Genomic DNA, 25,858 nt, shown 5'->3' with positions numbered 1-25,858 from the left:
TCCTGCCAAAGTGCTAAAGTAAATGTTTCCTCCACCCTCACCCACTACTTGGTTCCCCCTTTCTTTGGTTCCCCCCAAGCCACTATCCCGGCCCGGGGCGGCACCCTGGTGCACACGGCCCCCTACAGAACTGGAGTGGTGTAGTGTTGAGTGTGTGGGTTGGGGACCTGTGTGGTACTCCATCCTTACCTGAGAGAGGAGATACTGCATCTCATAAAGAGGTGTGGTATCCCTGTGGTGACCGAATCCTGAGGGGCGCCACATGTCTCATCATCGTCCACCTCTTGTGACACTTACCTACTGTCGCCTTTGTATGACCGTGGCTGCTCAAATATTTGGGCATTGCTACATGCGATCTCCTCTTGCCCTGCCTCAAGTGGACCAGGTGAGCCGCCCAAATCTATAAATGGAAAAGTGAACAGCTCTTCGGCATGTCCAAGTGTGCAATTAGTTGTCTCTGGGCACTCGGCATGGTGGGAGGAAGGAGGATCAGTGTGAGGAATATGCGCTCCAGATTCATGGCTACTGACACTTGACCATGTGGAAGGCAGGGTGGTGGTGGTGGTGGTGGCTAAGTGACTGGAAGCATTATCTGCTATCCAACCAATAGCCTTTTCACACTGCTCTGTGTTCAATAGTGGTATACTGCGGTCCCTATTAATTGGGACAGGAAGGTCGAGCGAGAAGATGTGGGTGTTTGTTGTGGCACAATTTCAGCTTGCCCAAGGCCTTGGCCTCTGCATGCACCATCACCATCACCATCATGTCCAGTTCCTCATCCATTGCCACGTGCCTTGCCCATTTTAAAGGGAGGACAATATCTTCCAAGCTCACTACAAATGGCTGAATTTGGAGCGAACTTATATGTGATCTGTATGACGGACAAACCACAGTTTTAAATAGCAGGCCTGTAGATAACTATTTTTAACAGCACCGACCTCATGTCAATAAGTTCACTGACACACTGAAACAAAATTTCAATGGAGGCCAGAAATGGCAGTATTTTCAGCGCAATTATATGTGATCCGTGTGATGGAAAAAACAGTTTTAAATAGCTGGATTTTTAGCGCTGTAATATGGAAAGGACCTGGCTGTATTCTGCAATGCCAACAAGCAAATGGAGCAGATAAAAGGTGTTCTCTGGATGGCTTTTTAAGCAAATAATCAGGATTAAATAAAAAAAAAATTATTCCTGGCCCCTGAGCCTATTTCTACAAATATCTGTAAAAGCACCAGCAGACAAGAACTGGAATGGACCCTCTTGCTATGTGCACTGCAGTCTGCTATATACCCTGCCTGCTTGCCTAGCATGGCGGCGCCAGGTCTGATATAGACCTGATGACGCTGTGCGGCCAGCCAATCACTGTAATGCCACAACCAACATGGCTGCGGCATTATAGTGTGTAGCAGACAATCCCTGCATGATGACTGGCACTCTAAAGAGCGCCAAACATGCAGGGATGGGACCAGAGCTCCCGCCGAGCAACCCCGGAAATACTTGGCGAGCTCCGAGCAGTAGCGAGCATGCTCGCTCATCACTAGTTATAGTTCATTACAACATTCCACTCTAAAGCGACAGAATTACGTGACTGTCTTATTAAATCATGGCCCATCTTAATGGCTGACCCCATATTGGCAAAATATCTACCAGAGAGAGAGCAAATCACCATCAGAAAGGCAAAAAATCTCTGTGATCATCTTATGAGAAGCCACTATTATCCTACCACTCCCCCTAATTTTCTGACCAGTAAATGGATGTGTACCATGTGGTAGATGTGTGGCGTGTCCTAATGTCGGACATGCTAACTCTTTCACAGATTCCCAGGGCTGTAGGACCTATTACATCACCAAACCGATAACTTGTAACTCTAAAGCGGTCGTCTATTATGCGACATGCCTGTGTCCTAAAATCTATGTAGGGCTCACAAATAGACAACTTAGGACAGGGGTCCTCAAACTTTTTAAACAGGGGGCCAGTTCACGGTCCCTCAGACCATTGGAGGGCCGGAATATAGTTTTTAAAAAAAACTATGAACAAATTCCTATGCACACTGCACATATCTTATTTTGTAGTAAAAAAAAAACAATACAGGAACAAATACAATATTTAAAATGAAGAACAAGTAAAGTTAAATCAACCGGTATTTCAATAGGTAGGTAACTGTACCCAATAGGCAGCATAGGTCCTCAATAGGCAGGAAAATGTCCCCAATAGGCAGGTAAATGTCCCCAATAAGCAGGTAAATATCCCCAATAGGCAGGTAAATATCCCCAATAGGCAGGTAAATGTACCCAATAGGCAGGTAAATATCCCCAATAGGCAGCATAGGTCCCCAATAGGCAGGTAAATATCCCCAATAGGCAGGTAAATGTCCCCAATAGGCAGGTAAATATCCCCAATAGGCAGCATAGGTCCCCAATAGGCAGGTAAATGTACCCAATAGGCAGCATAAGTCCCCAATAGGCAGGTAAATGTACCCAATAGGCAGCATAGGTCCCCAATAGGCAGGTAAATGTCCCCAATAGGCAGGTAAATGTTCCCAATAGGCAGCATAGGTCCCCAATAGGCAGGTAAATGTCCCAAATAGGCAGCATAGGTCCCCAATAGGCAGCATAGGTCCTCAATAGGCAGGCTGTTTCCCCCTTATAATGCCCTATGCAGGCTGTTCCCCCCTTATTATGCCCCATGCAGGATTTCCCTTTCTCCCACCATATAATGCCCCGTGCAAGATATCACTCCCCTGTCTTTATAATGCCCCATTCAGGATGTCACCCCCGCATATAATGCCCCATTCAGGATGTCACCCCCCCACCATATAATGCCCTGTGCAAGATATCACTCCCCTGTCTTTATAATGCCCCATTCAGGATGTCACCCCCCCATATAATGCCCCATTTAGGATGTCACCCCCCCCCATATAATAACCCATGCAGGATATCACTCCCCTGTCTTTATAATGCCCCATTCAGGATGTCACCCCCCCATATAATGCCCCATGCTGGATGTCACCCCCCATATAATGCCCCATGCAGCATGTCACCCCCCATATAATGCCCCATTCAGGATGTCACCCCCCCATATAATGCCCCATGCTGGATGTCACCCCCCATATAATGCCCCATGCAGCATGTCACCCCCCCCATATAATGCCCCATTCAGGATGTCAAATGCCCATATAATGCCCCATGCTGGATGTCACCCCCCATATAATGCCCCATGCAGCATGTCACCCCCCCATATAATGCCCCATTCAGGATGTCACCCCCCCATATAATGCCCCATGCTGGATGTCACCCCCCATATAATGCCCCATTCAGGATGTCACCCCCCCATATAATGCCCCATGCTGGATGTCACCCCCCATATAATGCCCCATGCAGCATGTCACCCCCCCATATAATGCCCCATTCAGGATGTCACCCCCCCATATAATGCCACATGCAGGATGTCACCCCTAATATTATGTCCCATGCCTCCATACATTAAAAAAAAAAAATCCAATACTCACCTCCCTCCTTGCCTGCTGCCGCTGCTCAGGTCCGGACTCCAGCGTCGCGGCGGCGTTGTCCCGCTCTGCGCTCCCTGTGACGGCTCAGGGGGAGGGCGCGGTGTAAAGACGTCACCACACCCTCTGACCTGAGACGTCACAGGGAGCGCAGACCAGGAAGACAGCGGATCTGCGAAGGCAAGGGGAGAGGTAAGTATCGGGCTGCCGGGGCTCTGAGAAAGCAGGGGGAAGGGCGGGCGCTGACACCGCTCTCCTCTGTCCACAGCCCGGCGGGCCAGATAAAAGTCCTCCGCGGGCAGCATGTGGCCTGCGGGCCGTAGTTTGAGGACCCCTGACTTAGGACAACAATACGTGAACACGTCCTAGGTATTGAAGTGGCGGTAAATGAAACTGATATTTCTACGTTAAAAACTATTCCCAAGCATTTTAGAATACACCATAAGTGTGACGCATCTAAACTTAAAGTTCTGGGTATTGACATGATCACCACTAATATTAGGGAAGGTAGAGTGAGCCAACTATTAGCCCAGAAAGAGAGCAGATGGATTTGGACTTTAAAAATACTCCATCCATTGGGCTTGAACGAAAATATTAGTTATGCCCCATTTCTCTGATCACCTATATCCACATTGTTTTAGCTATTTTGTCTTACCTTTTTATCTAGTATGGTTGGGTAATTTTTTTGTATTTTAATGTTTTTCTATTTCTTTAGTGTTCCTCCATGAGAGGTTGTCGTCTTTTTCTACCAAATATTCATAAAGGCAATACATGGTGATTGGCATGTTTGTATAGGTGATATCTCCATTTCTCTCCGTCAATGACGTTGATGACTTCCATTCTGCTATTGGATAACATGGACATAATTGCTGGCGCTGTATTGTTTCTCAAGATCTGTAACTTTTTTCTGTGTGTGCATTTTTTGTCCATACAGTTATTATTGTATATCTTTCGCATTTATAGATCGATATTTTGAGAGATATTTTCTTAGATCTTATTATGCATTTATACTATGATCTCATATAATCATGTTATACTTCATGCTTTTCTTAGATATACTTTATTTGTTTTGTCATGGCCAATTAAATTCTCTGACTTATATATAATTGTCTATCGCCTATACCCCATAGATATACAGTACAGACCAAAAGTTTGGACACACCTTCTCATTTAAAGAGTTTTCTGTATTTTCATAACTATGAAAATTGTACATTCACAATGAAGGCATCAAAACTATGAATTAACACATGTGGAATTATATAGTTAACAAAAAAGTGTGAAACAACTGAAAATATGTCTTATATTCTAGGTCCTTCAAAGTAGCCACCTTTTGCTTTGATGACTGCTTTGCACACTCTTGGCATTCTCTTGATGAGCTTCAAGAGGTAGTCACCGGAAATGGTCTTCCAACAATCTTGAAGGAGTTCCCAGAGATGCTTAGCACTTGTTGGCCCTTTTGCCTTTACTCTGAGGTCCAGCTCACCCCAAACCATCTCGATTGGGTTCAGGTATATATAACACATTTGAGATGTGCTATTATTGACAGTTTACCCCATTATGTTAGTTTCATTTTCTCTCCAGTTGTATTTGACTATATGTCTGTGGACTGGGCGGTACGCATGGCTTCACTGTTCTCTGTGGTGTCCTCACTGGCCGTATCAATATGTGCTCCATGACACGCGGTCACGTGGTTCCCCACGTGCTTGCGGCATCATGGATTACATGACGCGGTTGCCGTGGATGCGGCGGTGTAGCGGTGATTGCCATGTGTCATGCCACACCCTTCCCACACCCATTGGCGGAGAGACTACACCCCCCCTTTTCTATTGGCTCAAGGGTTTCTAAATCCTACCCACCTTCATTGACGCCACCTCCTGACGAAGGCAGCCGTGCCAAAACGCGCACCAGGGTGAGCGCCATTGAGGAGCGTGTTCACATCCACTGTGGCTGTAAGTATGCTATAGGATTCATGATACACTCTTTTTGCTGCCGTTCTTTAATCTTTTTTCCTACTTAGGTGCATTTTCTAGGCTTTAATATGTATTATGATATACTTTTACCCTGTAGCCTAAGAGGTCAGGGCACTGATACCACTTATAAAGATCTGCTGTCCCCGGTATGAGCTATTTATATTAGTACTTATATATAGACAGCGGTATGACTAACCTCTTATATAGCAACTACTTCTGACCTACCTCATAAGCACCTGCACTTTTATTGAAAGCTTCACTGCATTTTAACAATAAATTCTTATTTTTTTGGCAGCCCAATTATGTTTTTACATCAGAAAATAATCATGTTAATTTGTCTCATGCTCCTCATTAGTGCTTCTCTATTGTTTTACTATTAACTGCCTCTGTTTCTGCGATTCATATTTTTTTCCTGTATAAATTATAATTAATACAATTTTGTAATTTTTTCACTATTATATGGGACTCTGACTCAAAGTTTTTTCCTCTTGTTTCTTATGTATGGAGGACTATGTGGGGCCCGTTATACTGTATGGAGGACTATGTGGGGCCCATTATACTGTATGGAAACCTATGTGGGACCCATTATACTGTATGGAGGACTATGTGGGGCCCATTATACTGTAGGGAGGACTATGTAGGGCCCATTATTCTGTATGGAGGACTATGTGGGGCCCATTATACTGTACACTGGTTGGGCCACGACTTTGTCAAAGTTTTTCATTTTGGCCCTCTGCATGTTTTGAGCTTTACATCCCTGATCAGTATGGGTAATGTACATGGAAATGGCAATAATGCAAAGCTGCCAATTGGACTTTGCTACAAGCCTCCTAATATAGCTGAAGATGTAGAGGATGATATGCTGCAACAAATTAAAAAGGCAACAAAAACAAGTTGTAGCGTCGGCGTTCCTGCCTCCTGCTAGGCAGAGACGCCGTTCCCCTCACCTCCCTGCTCCGTCCTCAGCGTCCTCCTCCCGCGCTGCTGGCAGCGCTCGCTGCTTCCCGGGCACTGTGCTTAGGGCGCGCGCGCTCCCTCTCTCTTAAAGGGGCCGTGCGCGCCGTCCTAAGGAGTCCCCGGCCAATTGCCGGTGGGGCTCCCATATATAAGGCACCTCCTCCAAAATGGAGGTGCCCAAGCAAAGTTGTTGCAAAGCCTTTCACCTCTGCTTCAGCCCTCAGGTTCCATTGCCAGTCTGTTTTCCAGCTCTGTCTACCTGCTTGCATTCCCTGCGGTCTGACAGTCTGCCTACCAGCATCCGCCAGTCTGTCTATGGACCAGTCCGCCTGCGGTTCAGGAAGCACCTGCCTGATACCTGCCAGATACCTGCCTGATACCTGCCTGAGACCTCCTGCCAGCCAGCCGAGAGACTCTTCCCCGCTCACCTGGGAGAGCTCACCTGCTACCCACCAGCTAGCCTACCTGGAGGTTCTGCCGTCACTTGCCGTGACCACCTGCCAGCCAGCCGTGAGACTCTTACCCGCTCACCTGGGAGCGCTCACCTGCTTCCCACCTGCTAGCCTACCTGGAGGCTCTGCCGTCACTTGCCGTGACCACCTGCCTGTCTAGTGACTCTTACCCTGCTGTCACTTGCCGTGACCACCTGCCTGTCTAGAGACTCTTACCCTGCTGTCACTTGCCGTGACCACCAGCCTGTCTAGAGACTCTTCCCCTGCTGTCACTTGCCGTGACCACCCGCCTGTCTAGAGACTGTCCCCGTCACTTGACGTGACCTCCTGCCCTTCTTCCCAGAGACTGTTCCTGTCACTTGCCGTGACTACCTGCCCGCCTTCCCTGGGAGCCACCCGCTTCCTTACAAGGACTGCCCCTTTGTATAGTAGCTCAGAGGTTCCACCTCCCAGACCCGTTACACAAGTCATGGTCAAAAGTGTTGGATCCCTTGAAATTGTTCCAGAAAATGAACTAATTCTCCAAGAAAATTATGGCAATTACACGTTTTGTTATACACGTTTATTTGCGTGTATTGAAAACAGAGAAAAAAAAGGCAAATTGAACATAATTTCAAACTAAAACCACATAAAATAGGTCGGACAAAATTGTTGACACCTTGCCAAAATTGTGGGTAAACAACTTTGTTTCAAGCATGTGAAGCTTGTTCAAACACAATTGTGGCAAGTAACAGGTGTGGGCAATATGAAAATCACAACTTAAACCAAATAAAAAAGGGAGAAGTTGATTCAATCTTTGCATTATGTGCATATGTGTGCCACTCTAAGCATGGAGAAAACAGAAAAAGGAGAAGAGAACTGTCTGAGGACTTGAACCAAAATTGTTGAAAAATATCAACTATTTCAAGGTTATAAGTCCATCTTCAGAGATCCGCATGTTCCTTTGTCAAGGAGGGAAGCATAATCAATAAATTTACAGCCCATACAGTCAAATATGGTGGAGGTTCAAAGGTGTTTTGAGGTTGTTTAGCTGCCTCTGACTGTGCGCAAGGCATCATGAAATCTGAAGATTAGCGAAAGATTTTGGGGCACAATGTAGTGCCTAGTGTCAGAAAGCTGGGTTTGCGTCCTAGGTCATGGGTCATCCAGCAAGACAATGACCCCAAACATACTTCAAGAAGCACCCAGAAAATGGATGGAAACAAAGTGCTGGAGAGTTCTGACCAGCAATGAGTCTGCGTCTAAATCCCATTGAACACCTGTGGAGAGATCTTAAAATTTCTGTATTGAGAAAAATATTAAAATTTGAGAGTCCTCAGTGGTTGATACCATCTTTTCAGTTAGCCATTAGTCAGTAAGCTTTCGAGACTACTCAGGTCTCATCATCAGACAAAGTATAACACAAAATCTAAAGAGTCACATATTTATACACAACAGGGCACAGGAATAATGCAATAGATAAGACAAGTGATGTGAAGCAGAACTATCAGTATGGGAAAGGGATAAGCAGTTGTGGCCGTAAAAATGTGTGGCCACAAGTAGATCTATTCTTTTTTTGTGTGGCGATGAGAATTCATCCTTGTTTTAAGTTTTTGCCCTGTCTCCCCTACATACAGACCCCCAGTTGGACATTTGGTACATATAATTAAGTACATTACATTAGTTGTGATGCAGCTGAAAGTACCTGGGATCTTGTGGTCCTGATATGAGATGGGAATCTTTATCTTGTCCGTGGTCATTATAAATGGACGGGTTTTACATATACAGTTGGTGAGGATGAATTTTATAAGTTTCACCACAAAGGTGAAACTATCCTCCCGGGCAGTTTGCTTTCCCTCCTAGTACATTTTCATTCTAACAATGTTTGGTTTCTGGGAGATTATACTTGTTCCTTTTATTTTTGGTTCTCCTTAGCTTGCCTTCTTTGCCCTATATGAATGTGTTTTTGTTTCTCACTCAGAGCTTTGTGTGTTGCGGCCTCCCCTCTGGTTCCTCAGGAGGTATGAGAAACTCGTCAACGGCTTATTAGTTAGTTAGGTCTGTGGTGGCGTTTTTAGTTATGCAGCTAGGGCCTTTCTAGTCTGTACAGAGACTAGTTGGGTGTAGTTGCGGCATTCTCCCCAGTGTGGGTTCTCCGGTGGTTATCAAAATGCGCTTTCTGGTTAAAACATTTCTCACATTTTGAACATGAAAAAGGCTTCTTCCCTGTGTGAATTCTCTGGTGCTTATCAAAATCAGATTTCTAGTTAAAACATTTTCCATATTCTGAACATGGAAAAGGCTTCTCCCTTGTGTGAGTTCTTAGATGTTTGCTAAGAGTTGATTTCTCTGTAAAACATTTCCCACATTCTGAACATGAAAAAGGCTTCTCCCCTGTGTGAGTTTTGCGATGTTTGATAAGATTTGATTTCGCTGTAAAATATTTCCTACATTCTGAACATGAAAATGGCTTCTCTCCTGTGTGAGTTCTCTGATGGTTGATAAGAGTTGATTTCTGTGTAAAACATTTTCCACATTCTGAACATGGAAAAGGCTTGTCCCCTGTGTGAGTTCTCTGATGTATATTAAGACATGATTTCTGTACAAAACGTTTCCCACAATCTGAACATGAAAAAGGCTTCTCCCCTGTGTGGGTTCTCTGGTGCGTAAGAAAACTAGATTTCTTGTTAAAACATTTTCCACATTCTGAACATGGAAAAGGCTTCTCCCCTGTGTGAGTTCTCTGATGTTTGATAAGAGTAGATTTCTTTGTAAAACATTTCCCACATTTTGAACATGGAAAAGGCTTCTCCCCTGTGTGAGTTCTCTGATGTTTGATAAGAGTAGATTTCTCTGTAAAACATTTCCCACATTTTGAACATGGAAAAGGCTTCTCCCCTGTGTGAGTTCTCTGATGTTTGATAAGAGTAGATTTCACTGCAAAATATTTCCCACATTCTGAACATGGAAAAGGCTTCTCCCCTGTGTGAGTTCTCTGATGTTTGAAAAGATTTGATTTATGTACAAAACATTTCCCACATTCTGAACATGAAAATGGCTTCTCTCCTGTGTGAGTTCTCTGATGTTTGATAAGAGTTGATTTCTCTGTAAAACATTTCCCACATTCTGAACATGGAAAAGGCTTCTCCCCTGTGTGAGTTCTCTGATGTGCGATAAGATTTGATTTCTCTGTAAAGCATTTCCCACATTCTGAACAGGAAAATGGCTTCTCTCCTGTGTGAGTTCTCTTGTGCCTAACAAGACTTGTTTTCTGATTAAAACATCTCCCACACTTGGAGCAAGAAAATCTATTCTTCGCTGTGTGAATTTTTTGATGTTTAAGAAAAGACTTTCTGAGAGGAAAACTATTTCTATATTCTGAATGTGAAAATGGCTTCTTTGCATTAGGAATAGTTAGCTTTTTAATGCTTATTTTGTGACTTTGATTTTCATTAGTAGTCGGTAATGAATCAGAAGACAGGACCTGTTTCAAAGGATCAGATAACAGATCTTTGCTGTGAAGGGATGATGGTAAATCTGGAGAAATGTCATTCATTTTAATTGTATCCTGTGGGATCTGAAAATTAATTGATTTGAAAATTGAAGATGTCAGCTGTCCCTCTGATCTCCTGGTACAGACATCTGCCAAGAATAAAACCAATTATTATTCTTTAATAAAAAATCCTTGAATTTTATATTTTTGAACATTTCTACTTAACCGGTTCCCGACCGCCCACTGTAGATAAACGTCGGCGCTTGCCGGGCTCTGTGCAGTGCCGACGTTTAAAAACGGTGGGTGGTCTCGCAGTGCTCAGGACCCCCAGGGTCCTGCAAGCACTGTGATTCCGGTGCAGAGCGTTAGCTCTGACAGGGTACATCATCGGGACCTGATTAGATCAGGTCCCAGTGATGTTAACTCTTTGCTGTCTGCTATATGCTGTGATCTATAGTGATCGCGGCATATAGGAGACAGCAGGAAGAGAGGGGGTCGTCTTACTTACCTCCGAAGACCTCCATTTCGTTTGAGGACCTGGGGTTGCTATGGCAGCTGGAGGTCACATGACCGCCTCCAGCTCTGCCATATATGGTGTCCTTCCTGTCTGGCTTCAGCCTGTATGTAGCTGATACCAGACAGGAGACTCTGACTGAAACAGTCAGTGAAGACCTCATATAATGTAATATATGTGTATTACATTACATGAGATCAGTGATCAGAAAAATAAAAATTAATGTCCCATACAGGGACTAAGTAAAAATGTAAAAAAAAGTAAAAAAAAAGTTTTTAAACTATTAAAAAAAAAAATCACAAAATAAATAAAAATAAATAAATAAAATATTAAACCAATAAATCCGTAAATTATTACAAAACCAAAAAAAGTACACATATTTGGTATCGCCGCGTCCGAAACAACCCGAACTATAAAACTGTCACACTAATTAACTCCTTCTGTGCACACCGTAATAAAAATAAATAAAAAACGGAGCAAAAAAATAAGCTTTTTCATCATATCGCCAAACAAAAAGTGGAAAAAAATGCGATCAAAAAGCAGAATAGAAATAAAAATGGTACCACTGAAAACGTCATCTTGTTCCGCAAAAAAAAGCTGCCATACAGCTCCATCAGCCAAAAAATAAAAAAGTTATAGCGCTCAGAATAAAGCAATGCAAAAAATATATTTTTTTTTCTATAAAATTGTTTTATTGTGTAAAAGCGCCAAAACATAAAAAAAATACAGTAAGTGTAGTATCGCTGTAAACGTACTGACCCGAAGAATAACGCTGCCTGATCACTTTTACCACACGCAGAACGGCATAAAAAAAACCTCAAAAAACAATTCCTGAAGTGTTTGTTTTTGTTAACTTTACCTCCCAAAAAACGGAATAGAAAGCGATCAAAAAATGTCACGTGCCCAAAAATGGTTCCAATAAAAATTTCAACTCGTCTCGCAAAAAACAAGCCGTCACATGACTCTATCGGCCGAAATATGGAAAAATTATAGCTCTCAAAATATGGTGATGCAAAAACTAGATTTTGCAAAAAAAGCGTATTTTAGTGTGTGACAGCTGTCAGTCATAAAAACCCGATATAAATCTGGTATCTCTGTAATCGCACCGACCCGAAGAATAAAGTAATCTAATCAGTTATATCACACTAGGAACGGCATAAAAAATAAATAAAACAAATATTATTCACCTGCTACTGATTTGTTTATTATGTCTCCCAAAGATCCCAGTAAGGCTCTGCTCACATTTATCCTGTGCTCTGCGCTGAGCACTTACACCAGAGTTTCCATGTAAATCTCTGAAATATGTGATTCAGCCGGAACCCATGATGGAAGATTCCCTGTAATGAGGCAGATATAGGCCACTGTGGACGCCGTCTAGCCTGGGATCCCACAGTGTCATTTGTTTTAAGCGTGCATAAAAGTGCGGTTGGCCACAGTTTTGTGCACTTCTGAAAAAAAGGACACCACTAAACAGAGGCCAGACAGAGTCCAGAGTAACTCTGCTGCCTCATTACAGTGAATGGATCCTGCAGGGGTTTCATCTGAATTACATCACTTGGAAAATTAGATGGAAACCCCGATGTAAGTGCTCAGCCTAGAGCGCCGGATAAATGTTACGTAAAATGTTCCCAATAAAAGCTTCAACTCAGTCCTCAAAAAAAGCTAGTCCCCACTCAGGTCCATCATCTGTTAAAAATATAAGGGACTTCCAAGTTACTGGTAGCAGAAAGGCTCTGGAAAAGCAAAATGGCCCTTGCCCCCCAAAAGAAATTCAGAAAATTTTGTGCTCCCAAATCCAAATGCCTATTCTACAATAATTTGTTCTCCAATTGTCAAATAGCGCTCCTTCCCCCTCAAATCTCACCGTATGGCTAAGTGGTACGATACAGCCACATATGGGGTATTGACACTTTTAGAAGAAATTGTGTGACACATTTCGGCACCATTTTTACCCATTGCCCTGTGTGAAAATGTAAAATCTGAGGGTAAAACATTTTTTTGTGGTAAAAATATAATTATACTTTTTTCACTGCCCAATGGTATAAATTTAAAAATTAAAAAATACTCACTACTTCCCTAGATGAATTCCTTGAGAGGTGTAGTTTACAAAATGGGGTCACTTGTGGGGGTTTCTGCTGTTTTGGCATGTCAGCGACTCTTCAAATGTGACATGGTGTCTGCTGCCTATCCCAGCCAGCATAGCGCTTCTTTCTCTTCCGAACCCTGCCGTACACCAAAGCAGTGGTTTTCCCCCACATATGGGGTATCGGCGTACTCAGGAGAAATTGTACAACAAATTTCATGGTGCAATTTATCCTGTTACCCTTATGATAATGCAAAATTAGGGAATGAAAAACATTTTTTATGGGAAAAATGTGAAAATTTTATTTTTACGGCTCAATATTATAAACTTCTGTGAAGCAGCTGGGGGTGCAAGGTGCTCACCACACATCTAGATAAGTTCCCTAAGGGGTATAGTTTCCAAAATGGTGGCACTTGTGGGGGGTTTCCACTGTTTAGGCACATTAGGGGCTCCCCAAATGTGACATGGCGTCCGCTAATTATTCAAACAAATTTTACATTCAAAAAGTCAAATGGCGCTCCTTCCCTTTCAAACCCTGCCATGTGCCCAAACAGTAATTTGCCTCCACATATGGGGTATCAGCGTGTTCAGGAGAAATTGCATAACAAATTTCATGGTGCAATTTATCCTATTACCCTTATGATAATGCAAAATTAAGGGATGAAAAACGGTTTTGTGGGAAAAATGTGAAAATTTTATTTTTACAGCTCAATATTATAAACTTCTGTGAAGCACCTTGGGGTTCAAGGTGCTCACCACACATCTAGATAAGTTCCCTAAGGGGTCTAGTTTCCAAAATGGTGTCACTTGTGGGGGGTTTCCACTGTTTAGGCACATCAGGAGCTCTCCAAACGCAACATGGCGTCCGCTAATTACTCAGACAAATTTTACATTCAAAAAGTCTAATGGCGCTCCTTCCCTTCCGAACCCTGCCGTGCGCCCAAACAGTGGTTTTCCCTCACATATGGGGTATCAGCACGCTCAAGAGAAATTGCACAAAAAAATTTGGGGTCCATTTTTTCATGTTACCCCTGTGAAAATAAAAAAATTGGGTCTAAAGTAACATTTTTGTGAAAAAAGTTAAATGTTAATTTTTTTCTTCCACATTCCAAAAATTCCTGTGAAGCACCTGAAGGGTTAATAAAGTTCTTGAATGTGGTTTTGAGCACCTTGAGGGGTGCAGTTTTTAGAATGGTGTCACTTTTGGGTATTTTCTGTCATAAAGACCCCTCAAAGTGACTTCAAATATGATGTGGTCCCTAAAAAAATGTTTTTGTAAATTTTGTTGGAAAAATGAGAAATCGCTGGTCAACTTTTAACCCTTATAGCTCCCTAACAAAAAAAAATTTGGGTTCCAAAATTGTGCTGATGTAAAGTAGACATGTGGAAAATGTTATTTATTAACTATTTTGTGTGACATATCTCTCTGATTTAAGGGCATGAAAATTCAAAGTTTGAAAATTGCCAAATTTTCACAATTTTCGACAAATTTCTGATTTTTTCACAAATAAACGCAAGTGATATCGAAGAAATTTTACCACTATCATGAAGTACAATATGTCATGAAAAAACAATCTCAGAATCAGGGGAATACGTTGAAGCGTTCCAGGGTAATTACTTCATAAACTGGCAGTGGTCAGAATTGAAAAAATTGGCCCGGTCACGAAGGCAAAAACAGGCTCTGGCGCGAAGTGGTTAAATTGTCTGTAAAAAAGGCAAGTTCGATAAAAAAAATTCACTTATTCATCAGGACAATGACCATCTAATAGAAAACCTCATAGGATGAAGCGGTGGAGCGTGGTGTTCAACTGTTTGTTCATTCTGCCTCCCAAATATGGAGTTAAAGGTACAGCTTCTGTCCAGCCACTAAGATTAGGGTGCCTGGGACCAGTAGTACCATCCAGTCTGGCAGTATGGGTGTGTGCTGTCCAGCTGAAGTAATCTGCTCCCTGCTTCAGCCAACTGGAAAGCACCGCACCCTACTAAAGCTCAAAGCATATTGCCGGAAGCTGCCAGTTACAGCCTTGTTCTCCTCTGGTTCAGTCCTCTGTGCTCAGCTCCCGGCTTGTGTATTTGTTTCCTGTTGTGACCTCGGCCCGATTACTGGCTACTCTTGTGTCTTCTGATTTGGTATTTTCTCTGCCCTCCTGGTTCTGACCCAACTACCTGACTATTCTTCTTCCCATCTCACACCACAGAACACCAGGTAACACCGTGGCCCAAGCCTAGGGGTCTCTGTGTAAGTCCAGATCCATGAAGAGGGGTTAAACGGTGATGAACAAGACAATTCGTGGGATCTGGAAAATGAAGTAGATGGCACCAAGCCTGTTTGTGGTGGCCATCTTTTGAGCTGCCAGGTGACCACGATACATTGTGTCTGCAAACTATTTCAGCAAGATCTATATTCAAATAGCTAAATGGCGCTCCTTCCCTTCTTAACCTGCCATGTGCCCAGACAGTAGTGTACAACCGTATACAGGGTATTGTAGGATTCAAGGAAAATAATTTGTAAGGTCCATTTGTTTCCTATTATCGCTTGAGAAGAATTCCAGAGTTATCACCACATAAAGTGAGACACGTCAGATTTGAAAAATGGGCCTAGAGAGGAACACAAAACTGGCTGCAGGAAGGGGTTAAATCAGAGAAATTTGGTCACTAACTACTGTAGTCAAAAACTGTGAATATAGACCATAACACATCTACTGAAATAATCAATCTCAGCAGTCTCCATCAGTAAGTAGTGAGTAACTAGTGGTGAAACCTCTCTGGGGTAATTGGAGTATGGGGCTCGATGGCTCGTGGCAATCTAAACTATCGCAAGGGACAATATTTTCTGTCAGATGAGTTAAAAAAAAATAGACATTCAAAGAGAACTTTTTATAATAGTGCAGAGATGAGGTGTCTTAAATTTAGACCTTGGGCATTGGGAAGACGTAATGGAGACCTTTTTTTAAAGACTACCAGGGAGTTATAGAGTCACATAAGTGAGTCAGGCCGATCCCACCACAATCAAACTATCATACAGAATAAATCTATAAAAAAAGACATTTTTTATTCTATGTTACATCCTCAACAACAATATATGTATAAGGGGAGAACTCCAATATTAAATCGGAGTGGCACTCATTTGTGGTGGACCATTGGAGCTACTATGAGTCCTGACCAGGAGAGTAGAGAAAGTATTAGCGCCCCCATTTCAGGAGAGATTGTGCAGTAATCTGAATTTCTTAGGCTGAGTTCACACGATGCGTATTTCATGCGTTTCCGCGGCGTTTTTGCAGTTGCGGAAACGCATGAAAAACGCATGGTAGAAGGGCAGCAATGTTCCCCAATGGAAATCCGCATGTGCTGTGCCCATGATGCGGACTTTTCCGCAGCGTTAACGCTGCGGTCAAAAATCCGCAGCATGTCAATTAATTTTGCGGAAACGCGGCGATTTCGCCGCCATTGACTTGCATTAGAACGCGCCAATTCCGCAAGACAGCATTTGTACTTGCGTTATTGGCGCGTTCTAATATGCGGATGGCACCCGGGTGTGGAGGAGAGGAGAGTCTCATCCACACCCAGGTACCATTAAAAAAGCTGTAAAAAAAGAATAAAATAAAAAATAAATGTATTCTTACCTTCTGTCGGCCCGCGCACCGCTCCCGCTTGGTTCCCGGCACTTGCAGTGAGTTGTAGGACCTGCGGTGACGTCAGAGTCATGTGACGGGTCACGTGACGCTGACGTCGGCAGGTCTTTCAATTCAAAGTTGCCGGCAGCTGGGAACTTTGTAAAGCAGGACAGCGCGGGCCATCAGAGGTAAGTATATACACTCTCTCGGGTCACACTATATAAATCCATGCTGGTTGCATGGATTTATATAGTGTGACCTAGTTGTCAAGCACTTTCCAGGTGATGCTAAAATCGCCTGGAAAGCGCTTGTCAATCTGCATGCGGAAACGCATGTCAATCTGCATGTGGATCCGCATGTATTCTGCAGGAAAAACGCATGCACAATCTGCATGTACAATCTGCATGCGTTTTTTCTGCCAGGGAGATGCAGAAATGATGCAGAAATTTTCTGCTTCATTTCTGCATCGTGTGCACATACCCTTAGGATTGAAAACATAATGTAATTTATGACGTGGAGTGAATCCATGAAACCAGGGCTCGAGCCATGCCAACACATCTCCTGCAGGCGTGAATAAATGTATATTACAGCCATCAGCCGCGCACAGCTTAGAGATATATCATGGCACAGGTGTAATGTTTTCTGTATAGTTTATCACAATCCTGTTTGAAGTTAGTTGGTTTGAAAAGAAATTGAAAAGTCAGGATAAATGGAAACTCAGTTGTTATTGTACAGAAATTCACACTTGGCCTCACTGCACATTTAATGTTGTCGATCATAAAAGTAAAGTTTAGCCAGAAAGACTGGACCTGGTCTTGTAGGGACCATATGAGCACATTCAGCAGCACAGAAAGTTTATGCATCGCCATATTTTGAGAGCTATAATTTTTCCATAGTTCGGCCGACAGAGTCATGTGACGGCTTGTTTTTTGCGGGACAAGTTGATGTTTTTATTGGTACTAATTTTGGGCATGTGACTTTTTTTTATCGCTTTCTATTCCGATTTTTGGGAAGCAGAATAAACAAAAACCAACAATTCAGGAATCATTTTTTTGGGGTTCTTTATATGCCGTTCTGCGTGTGGAAAAATGTATAAGGCCGCTTTATTATTCGGGTCAGTACAATTACAGCCGTACTACATTTATATTGTTTTTTTAGGTTTTGGCGCAGTTACACAATAAAAACTATTTTTTTTTTGCATCGTTTTATTCTGAGAGCTGTAACTTTTTTATTTTCCAGCTGATGGAGCTGTATGGCTGCTTCTTTTTTGCTGGACAAGATGACATTTTCAGCGGTACCATTTTTATTTACATTCATCTTTTTTATTGCGTTTTATTCCACTTTTTATTTGACAATATTCTAATTAAGCACCGTTTTTTGCTTAGTTTTTTTTTTCTTTTACTGTGTTCCCTAAAGGGGTTAACTAGTGGGACAGCTTTATAGGTCAGGTCGTTCCTGACGCGGCAATACCAAATATGTGTGCTTTTATTGTTTATTTTTTTTTCATATATTATTTTTAATATATGTTGTAAAAATATATATTTTTTAATATATTTTTACAACAGGCTGATCGCAGTTATAAGGCATAGCAGAGCAGGATCACTGCTATAACTTTTAAACTGTCAGCTCTGCAGACACAAGTTACTTTGATCATGCACTGCGCATGATCAAACTTAACTTGCTGGGGCTGGTGACCCGGATGGTATAATGACGACATCGGGTCACCATGGCAACGATCGGGACCCCGCTGCTGTCCATCTGCGCACTCACTAAGTGCTGCCGGGAGCGGTGCGGGCACTGCGTGCCGGGTGTCAGATGTCAGAATCAGCTGACCCAGGCGGCGATTGCACCTGCACAGCCTGTGTGCGGGTGCGATCGCCATGTAGTAATAATACGTACCTGGTCCATAAGGTCCAGAGCACAGAAACTTATTATTACTTACAACGTCAGAAAGGGGTTAACAGTTTTGTGTAGGGGAGAATGTTGTGGTCTAGAGGAAGAATGGTGACCACACAATTGTGATATGGCCAGACTACACGACCGATAAAGCAGCCACAGCCGGTGACTGAGAAGAATCTGTGACTTCTGTGCATTTAGTGGTTACTACTCACCTGGGTAGTCATATGTAGGAATCTCCTCTTTACACCACTCATCACCCCTCACATATGTCTCTGTAGTATTAATATGGGTCAGATCTTCACCCTGAAACAAATATTGTAAAAGTCACAGACAGATGGAGAAGGCCCATCTATGATCAGCTCTAATCCTGCCATCTCCACCGTTCTCATTACACAAGTATAAAACATATAATACTGGTGGATAAAACAAGACTGAGCACCAGGACTGTGGAGTCGGTAAGCCAAACCTCCGACTCCTCAATTTCCATGACACCGACTCCACGACTCCCTCATACATGGTTCACGTTTAAGGGATAAATTTACTATAGCACAGATTAATCTCAGCTAAATGTCTAGACCCTTAGATCAGGAATAGGACAGACATTTATAGGACATTTCATAACTTTCCCAAATTCTTATGAAAAAATATTCCCCACAAACTGCATTGAACTACTGTACCCAATTTATTATATATTTTAGGAGTCGGAGTCGGTCCATTTTATACCACTCTGACTCCACCAAAATGGGCTCCAACTCAGACACCACAGCCCTGCTGAGCAGAAGACCTTCACAGCCGTCTACACATCATAGAGAAGATCTCATGACACCTTCTCTCCATCTACCTGATGATCCTGAGGAACATTGGGATCTTCTTGTTTACAGTCCTGTGGAAGAAGTGGACGGGGACATCTCTCTGGTGTTGTCCTCTTACTGGATAGATCTGGAGGAAACACATACAGGGACTGAATTCATTCTTTACATACAGATAATTATAGGCCGTGTGTATTTAGTCCTGTTTATTACCTGGTGATGTGAGGGTCTGGGGAACCTCCATCATGACATCTTTGTGTCCCTCTAAATACTCCCACTCCTCCATGGAGAAATAGACAGCGACATCCTGACACCTTATAGGAACCTGACACATACAATGATAATGTCACCACTGCGATCCCTTCATAGCTTTACTGTATAATGTCCCAGCATTCCCAGCAGTATCACCTCTCCAGTCAGCAGCTCAATCATCTTGTAGATGAGTTCTAGGATCTTCTGGTCATTGATGTCCTCATGTATCAGGGGCTGTGGTGGAGGCCCCGTGATTGGGCTCAGGGGTCTTCCCCATCCCTCAGACACAGGGTCCTGACAGCGCTCACTAGAGGTCTTCTTCACTACTGTGTAATCCTGGTTATGGAGAGAGACATTAATAAATCTCCCTCCAGACATTTCCAGAGTCCTCACCTCTCCAGTTTTGTCCATCTGTTATTCCTATAGATAATAATGATGTAATGTGACGTCATCAGAATCTCTCACCTCTCCAGTAACCCGGAAGAGGATCTCTAGGGTGAGGTGTAATATTTTCTCTGCTATCTTGTCCTTGTCCATATCCAGTTTTGATGGGTAAATCAGGAAAACTCTCTTATATAGAAGATTGTCACTGAGCGGATCGAATATTGTAGAGACCTGAATGAGAAGAAGATAAGTAGATGTAACATCATAAAAATCCTGTGTAATAATACAATTACTGGAGATAATTAGAGAAAAATATGAGGAGATTTATTATTTTACACTATTTAGTTTTTTTCTTTATATCTGCTAATAAAACCTATATATTTTAGAACACAGCCAACAAGTAGTTTCTTCCTTGGCGTCTGCAGCTGAATACGTTTCTCATAGACTCATCTTCCATAACACTAATTGTCATCTAATTTACCGACATTGGAATCGGCATTAGCAATACTGGAGGAGATATTCATTACACGTGACATGAGAAATAACTACTTCATGAGGAGGCCGACATCTTCTTCTACGGCTCTAGAAACATATTTGGCCAGAGTCCATCACTGACTACATCTCCACCGGCCGTCTATATGAATGTTTCCCGTCTTCCCCGGACTGTAATCTTCTATCTCGCTAGATCTTATGTCTGATTCACACACAGAAGTTTGATGCATTTATAAAACCTTTTTTGCTTACACAAATATTGCGGACAGAAATAATTTGATACCAAAGTTTCCATGTACAGTGTTTTATGGGGTTTATTTCTGACCTTAGGCTTTCCTATATTACAAGAAAAACACCAGAAAAAAAGCAGAAATTAAAATGTTTCAAAAGAAAATTGGCACCAACAATTCTTATAAAAAGAAAAAAACATGCAAACAGCATAAGACACATTTTGTTATTTTCTAACACATTAAACATTTGTTTTAAAATAATTAATTCCTTTGGGCACCGCAGGGATGGCACAGATGCCGCTGCAACATAAACCCTGGCAGTTTAACCAATTGCTGCTGTCAAAAGCAAACATGGCATCTCAGAAGGTTTGACAGAGTTCGGCTGAATGCCCCTCCTCCCCCAAGTACTCAATAGTATGGGGCTGCCTAGTTCCTACAATACTAATGTCTAATAATGGTGTCGGGCCTGCAATGTACGAAAGTCTATTAGGCCGGGACAGAGGCAGCGTCCAATGAGTTACATTTTAAAGCCCCCATACACATTAGACTAGAGTTGCATGGAAGTAATGAATTGGGGGTTGGCTGACCATATAATGTATTTGGGGGCCTCCTGACCGATGATGTCAGGGCAGAGAAGGATCTGGGATCCTGAATTTTAGAGGCTAATTGTTTGTTTTTCCTGTAGATAATCCTCCACTATAGGAGTCTGGAGGCGACTCTCTCATACAGACCACAAGAAAGCTGGAATATTTGTGTGTATGGGGAAGTTGGGAGAGATAGCCGTCTGCCAAATGACTGTTCAGCCAACACTTATCTCGTGTATGGGGCTGTTACGTACACTACTCAAAAAATAAAGGGAAGACTTAAACGACACAATGTAACTCCAAGTCAATCACACTTCTGTGAAATCAACCTGTCCAGTTATGAAGCAACACTGATTGTGAATCAATTTCTCCTGCTGTTGTGTAAATGGAAAAGACAGCAGGTTGAAATGATAGTCAATTAGCAAGACACCCCCTATAAAGGAGTGGTTCTGCAGAACATTTCTCTGTTTTCATCCTTTTTGGTTGTTTTGGTCACTTTTGCATTTTATCATTGCTCTCACCCCTAGAGGTACAGTAGCATGAGGAGGTGTCTACAACCCACAGAAGTTGTTCATGTAGTGCAGCTCATCCAGGATGGCACATCAATGAGAGCTGTGGCAAGAAAGGTAACTGTGTGTCAGCACAGTGTCCAAAGCATGGAGCATATACTGTACCAGGAGACAGGTCAGTACACCAGGAGATGTGGAGGGGGCCTTAGGAGGGCAGCAACCCAGCATCAGGACCGCTACCTCCTCCTTTGTGCAAGGAGGAACAGGAGAAGCAGTGCAAGATCCCTGCAAAATGACCTCCAACAGGCCACTAACATTTATTTGTCAGCTCAAACTGTCAGAAACAGATTCCATGAGGGTGGTATGAAGGCTCGAAGTCCATAAGTGCGTGCTGCGCTTACAGTACAACATGGTAAAGGGTCATTGGCATTTGCAAGAGAACACCAAGATTGGCAGATTCCACATTGGCGCCCTGTGTTCTTCACGGATGAGAGCAGGTTCACACTGCGCACATGTGACAGAGTCTGGAGATGCTGTTGAGAACGTTCTCCAGCACGACCGGTTTGGCAGTGGGTCAGTAATGGTGTGGGGTGGCATTTCTTTGGAGGGCCGCACAGCCCTCCATGTGCTAGCCAGAGGTACCCTGACTGCCATTAGGTCCTGGGATGAGATCCTCAGATCCATTGTGAAACCGTATGCAGGTGCAATGGGCCCTGTGTTCCTTCTGATGCATGACAATGCTAGGCCTCATGTGGCTGAAGTGTGTCAGCAGTTCCTGCATGATGAAGGCACTGATGCTTTGGAATGGCCTGTCCATTCCCCAGAGCTGAATCCAATCGAGCACATCTGGGACATCATGTCTTGCTCCATCCACCAATGCCACGTTGCATCACAGACTTTAATTTGGTGGAGTCACATTTCCCGACTCTGAAGACCGTATGCTGCCACTGTACTTGGCAGGCCCAGTCCAGATGGTATGGAGATAAATGAAGGATACCAAAGTCCAAAAATAAACTTTACTTTACTTAACAAGAACTTGATGACAAGTATATACATTATATCAGATAGCAGGCACAACACTTTATGAATGTTTATCCTGCATTATGCAGAGTCAAGAACTTTATGGTTACATGTGGCGGTACACAACTTTTGTTAAAAGCTACAACAGTCCAGCAAGCCATTATGAGAAGGTCCATCATCCCTGTGAGGACCATGCAGGTTGAGATGTGTCGTTACAGCCCCTCAGGGCAACTCAGAGCTCCCAGTTGATTTGTGAGGACCTCACTGGCTGAGGTGCATCGGTACGACTCCTCACTAGTACTTTCAAAGTCCATTCAATGAGGGCCACACACTCATTGCTGTGGCACTGCATCTTCAGCTCTTCTTAGGAGAACAGATGTCCCATTTATGCGACACTGTAGCTTCCTCTCTAGTATAGACAACTGTTTGTTTAAATCCTGTTCGTCTAAGATAAGGAATCCTTCCTTAACTTAATTTCCTTTACTCACAGTGGCATGTAAAGGTTTAAACACCCATGGTCAAAATTACAAAACGGAAAATGGGCCGATGCAAAAGTCTGGACACCCTGATTGGTTAGTACCTAGTAGCACCACCTTTTGCAAGTATCACAGCTTGTAAACGCATTTTGTAGCCAGACAAGAGTTTTTAAATTCTTGTTTGAGGGATTTTCATCCATTCTTCCTTGGAAAATTCTTCCAGTTCTGTGAGATTTCTGGGTCGTCTTGCCTTCACTGCTATTTTGATGTCTAGCCACAGATTTTCAATGATGTTCAGATCAGAGAACTGTGAGGGCCATTGTAAAACCTTCATCTGGTGCCTTTGAGGTTGTCTATTGTGGATTTTGAAGTGTGTTTAGAATCCATTATCCATTTGAAGAAGCCATCCTCTTTTCAACTTCAGATTTTTTAAAGATGGTGTTATATTTGCATCAAGAATTTGTTGAAACTTCATTGAATCCATTCTTCTCTCTACCCGTGAAATGATTCCGTGCCATTGGCTGCAACACAACCCTAAAGCATGACTGATCCACTCCCATGCTTAATGGTTGGCAAGATGTTCTTTTCTTGAAATTCTGTGCCCTTTTTTTCTCAATACATACCTTTGATCATTGTGGCCAAAGAGTTTTATTTTAACCTCATCAATCCATAGAACATGTTTCCAAAATGCATCAGGCTTATTTAGATGTTCTTTTGCATATTTCTGACACTAAATTTTATGGTGAGGACGCAGGAGAGGTTTTCCTCTGATGACTCTTTCATGAGGCCATATTTGTGCAGGTGTCCCTGAAAATGTGCTACAACTAAAGAGTCTGCTAAATCTTTCTGAAGGTCTTTTGCAGTCAAGGGGGGTTTCTGATTTGCCTCTCCAGCAATCCTACGAGCAGCTCTCACTGAAATTTAGCTTTGTCTCCCTTGCTGTTAACTTAACGTGCCAAAGCTGGTGTGTCACTCTCCATAAGGAAAAAAGTTACCACTTAGACCTCAGTCCAGAGCCTCTCACCTAGCCAAATCAGTTCTCATACTTTGCACTGACGAGGGCCAACAGCCCGAAACGCCGTGTCTGCAGATTGAGATTCTGATTTGGCTTTTATCCTAAGTCATATTGCACGACTCGTTAAAGGGTTGATTGTGACTTGTAAGATTGCTGCTTCCAATAGGTAGCGCTATAGAGTACAAGTCCTCTTTTTCTCTGAAGAGGCAATTTGCATATTGCTGTTAACTGCAATTTCTTAATTACATTTCGAACTGAGGAAAGAGTGTAAAGGGAATTGTACTAAAATATGTATGCATATATGTGTATTTGCATACTATCATGTACAGTATCAAGAGAATGCCAAGAGTGTGCAAAGCAGTCACCAAAGCAAAAGGTGGCTACTTTGAAGAACCTAGAATATAAGACATATTTTCAGTTGTTTCACACTTTTTTGTTAAGTATATAATTCCACATGTGTTAATTCATAGTTTTGATGCCTTCAGTGTGAATGTACAATTTTCATAGTCATGAAAATACAGAAAAATCTTTAAATGAGAAGGTGTGTCCAAACTTTTGGTCTGTACTGTATGCGAATGCATACATATACACAGGTGCAACTCACTAAATTAGAATATCATCAAAAAGTTAATTTATTTCAGTTCTTCAATACAAAAAGTGAAACTCATATTATATAGAGTCATTATATAGAGTCACTGCCTTCTGGACATCTGTCAAGTCAGCAGTCTTCCCATGATTGTGGAGTCTACTGAAACAGACTAAGGTACCTTTTTTAAATGCTTAGGAAGCCTTTGCAGGTGTTTTTTTATTCTAATTTACTGAGATAATGACTTGTGTGTTTTCATTGGCTGTAAGCCATAATCATCAACATTAACAGAAATAAGCACTTGAAATAGATCACTCTGTCTGTAATGACTCTATATAATATAGGAGTTTCACTTTTTGTTTTGAAGAACTGAAATAAATTTACTTTTTGATGATATTCTAATTTAGTGAGAAGTACCTGTATATGCATGTGCATATAATGCCTTATGTGCCTACAACCCAATGTGTCCCCACACTTATATATGTCCACATGCACATGAATATAATTGTGCCTCCACACATATATAGCTGGTCCCCTTATAATCTACCCACTGTTCAGATATGCCCAGGACAAGAAAAGTCTGGGCATGTCAGAAGAAGATGGACAGATGTCCATCTACTGCCTGTGGCTATATGCTGACATGGTTAATTACCATGTTAGTAGAGAGTCACACTGCTAGGACAAAAGGATCAAAGAGATCCTTGTCCTGGCAACAGCCGCTGCCTGCAGGGGTCCATACTCGAGCACTGACATAATCATATCAGTGGGGGCGCCCGGCACTTCAAAGCGAACTGCCGCTGGGTGCGCACAGGTGCATACAGGGATACCTGTGTATGCAATGTCATCATAACGCCATGCTGGCACTCGTGTCCTGCATGCATGGCAGGAGGTCATGGCAAAACGGCAGTGCTTGCACGCTCTACCCTTCTACTTCCCTGCCTGCCTCCACCTGACCTGCCTCTGTCCCGCTCCTCTCTAGCTCCATGTGTCATCCTTTGCCCGCAGTCCCTTCATCTCCTCTGCTCTCCAGCCTC

The 25,858-nt window shown here is 42.7% G+C and overlaps 1 protein-coding gene across 1 annotated transcript in view; it reads right to left on the bottom strand.

Moving 5' to 3' along the window:
• Positions 1–5,461: 5,461 nt before the first annotated feature.
• The window catches only part of LOC141192245 (uncharacterized), a 152,592-nt gene continuing 132,195 nt past the window's right edge, over positions 5,462–25,858 (bottom strand). Inside the window, exons 2-7 of the mRNA XM_073661739.1 lie at positions 19,994–20,143; positions 19,685–19,864; positions 19,490–19,601; positions 19,309–19,406; positions 18,680–18,770; positions 5,462–10,506 (exon numbers count right to left, since the gene is read on the bottom strand). Coding sequence (XP_073517840.1) covers positions 9,128–10,506; positions 18,680–18,770; positions 19,309–19,406; positions 19,490–19,601; positions 19,685–19,864; positions 19,994–20,065 — 1,932 coding nt within the window. The 5' untranslated portion in view covers positions 20,066–20,143 and the 3' untranslated portion in view covers positions 5,462–9,127. The remainder of the gene's footprint in view (positions 10,507–18,679; positions 18,771–19,308; positions 19,407–19,489; positions 19,602–19,684; positions 19,865–19,993; positions 20,144–25,858) is intronic.

This window comes from Phyllobates terribilis, unplaced genomic scaffold (genome assembly GCF_046119375.1).
Source record: "Phyllobates terribilis strain yellow unplaced genomic scaffold, ASM4611937v1 Scaffold_56__1_contigs__length_8794411, whole genome shotgun sequence".
NCBI classification, from domain to species: domain Eukaryota; kingdom Metazoa; phylum Chordata; class Amphibia; order Anura; family Dendrobatidae; genus Phyllobates; species Phyllobates terribilis.
The sequence above is the reverse complement of the archived record's forward strand: the minus strand, read 5'-3'. Positions and strand labels throughout refer to the sequence as shown.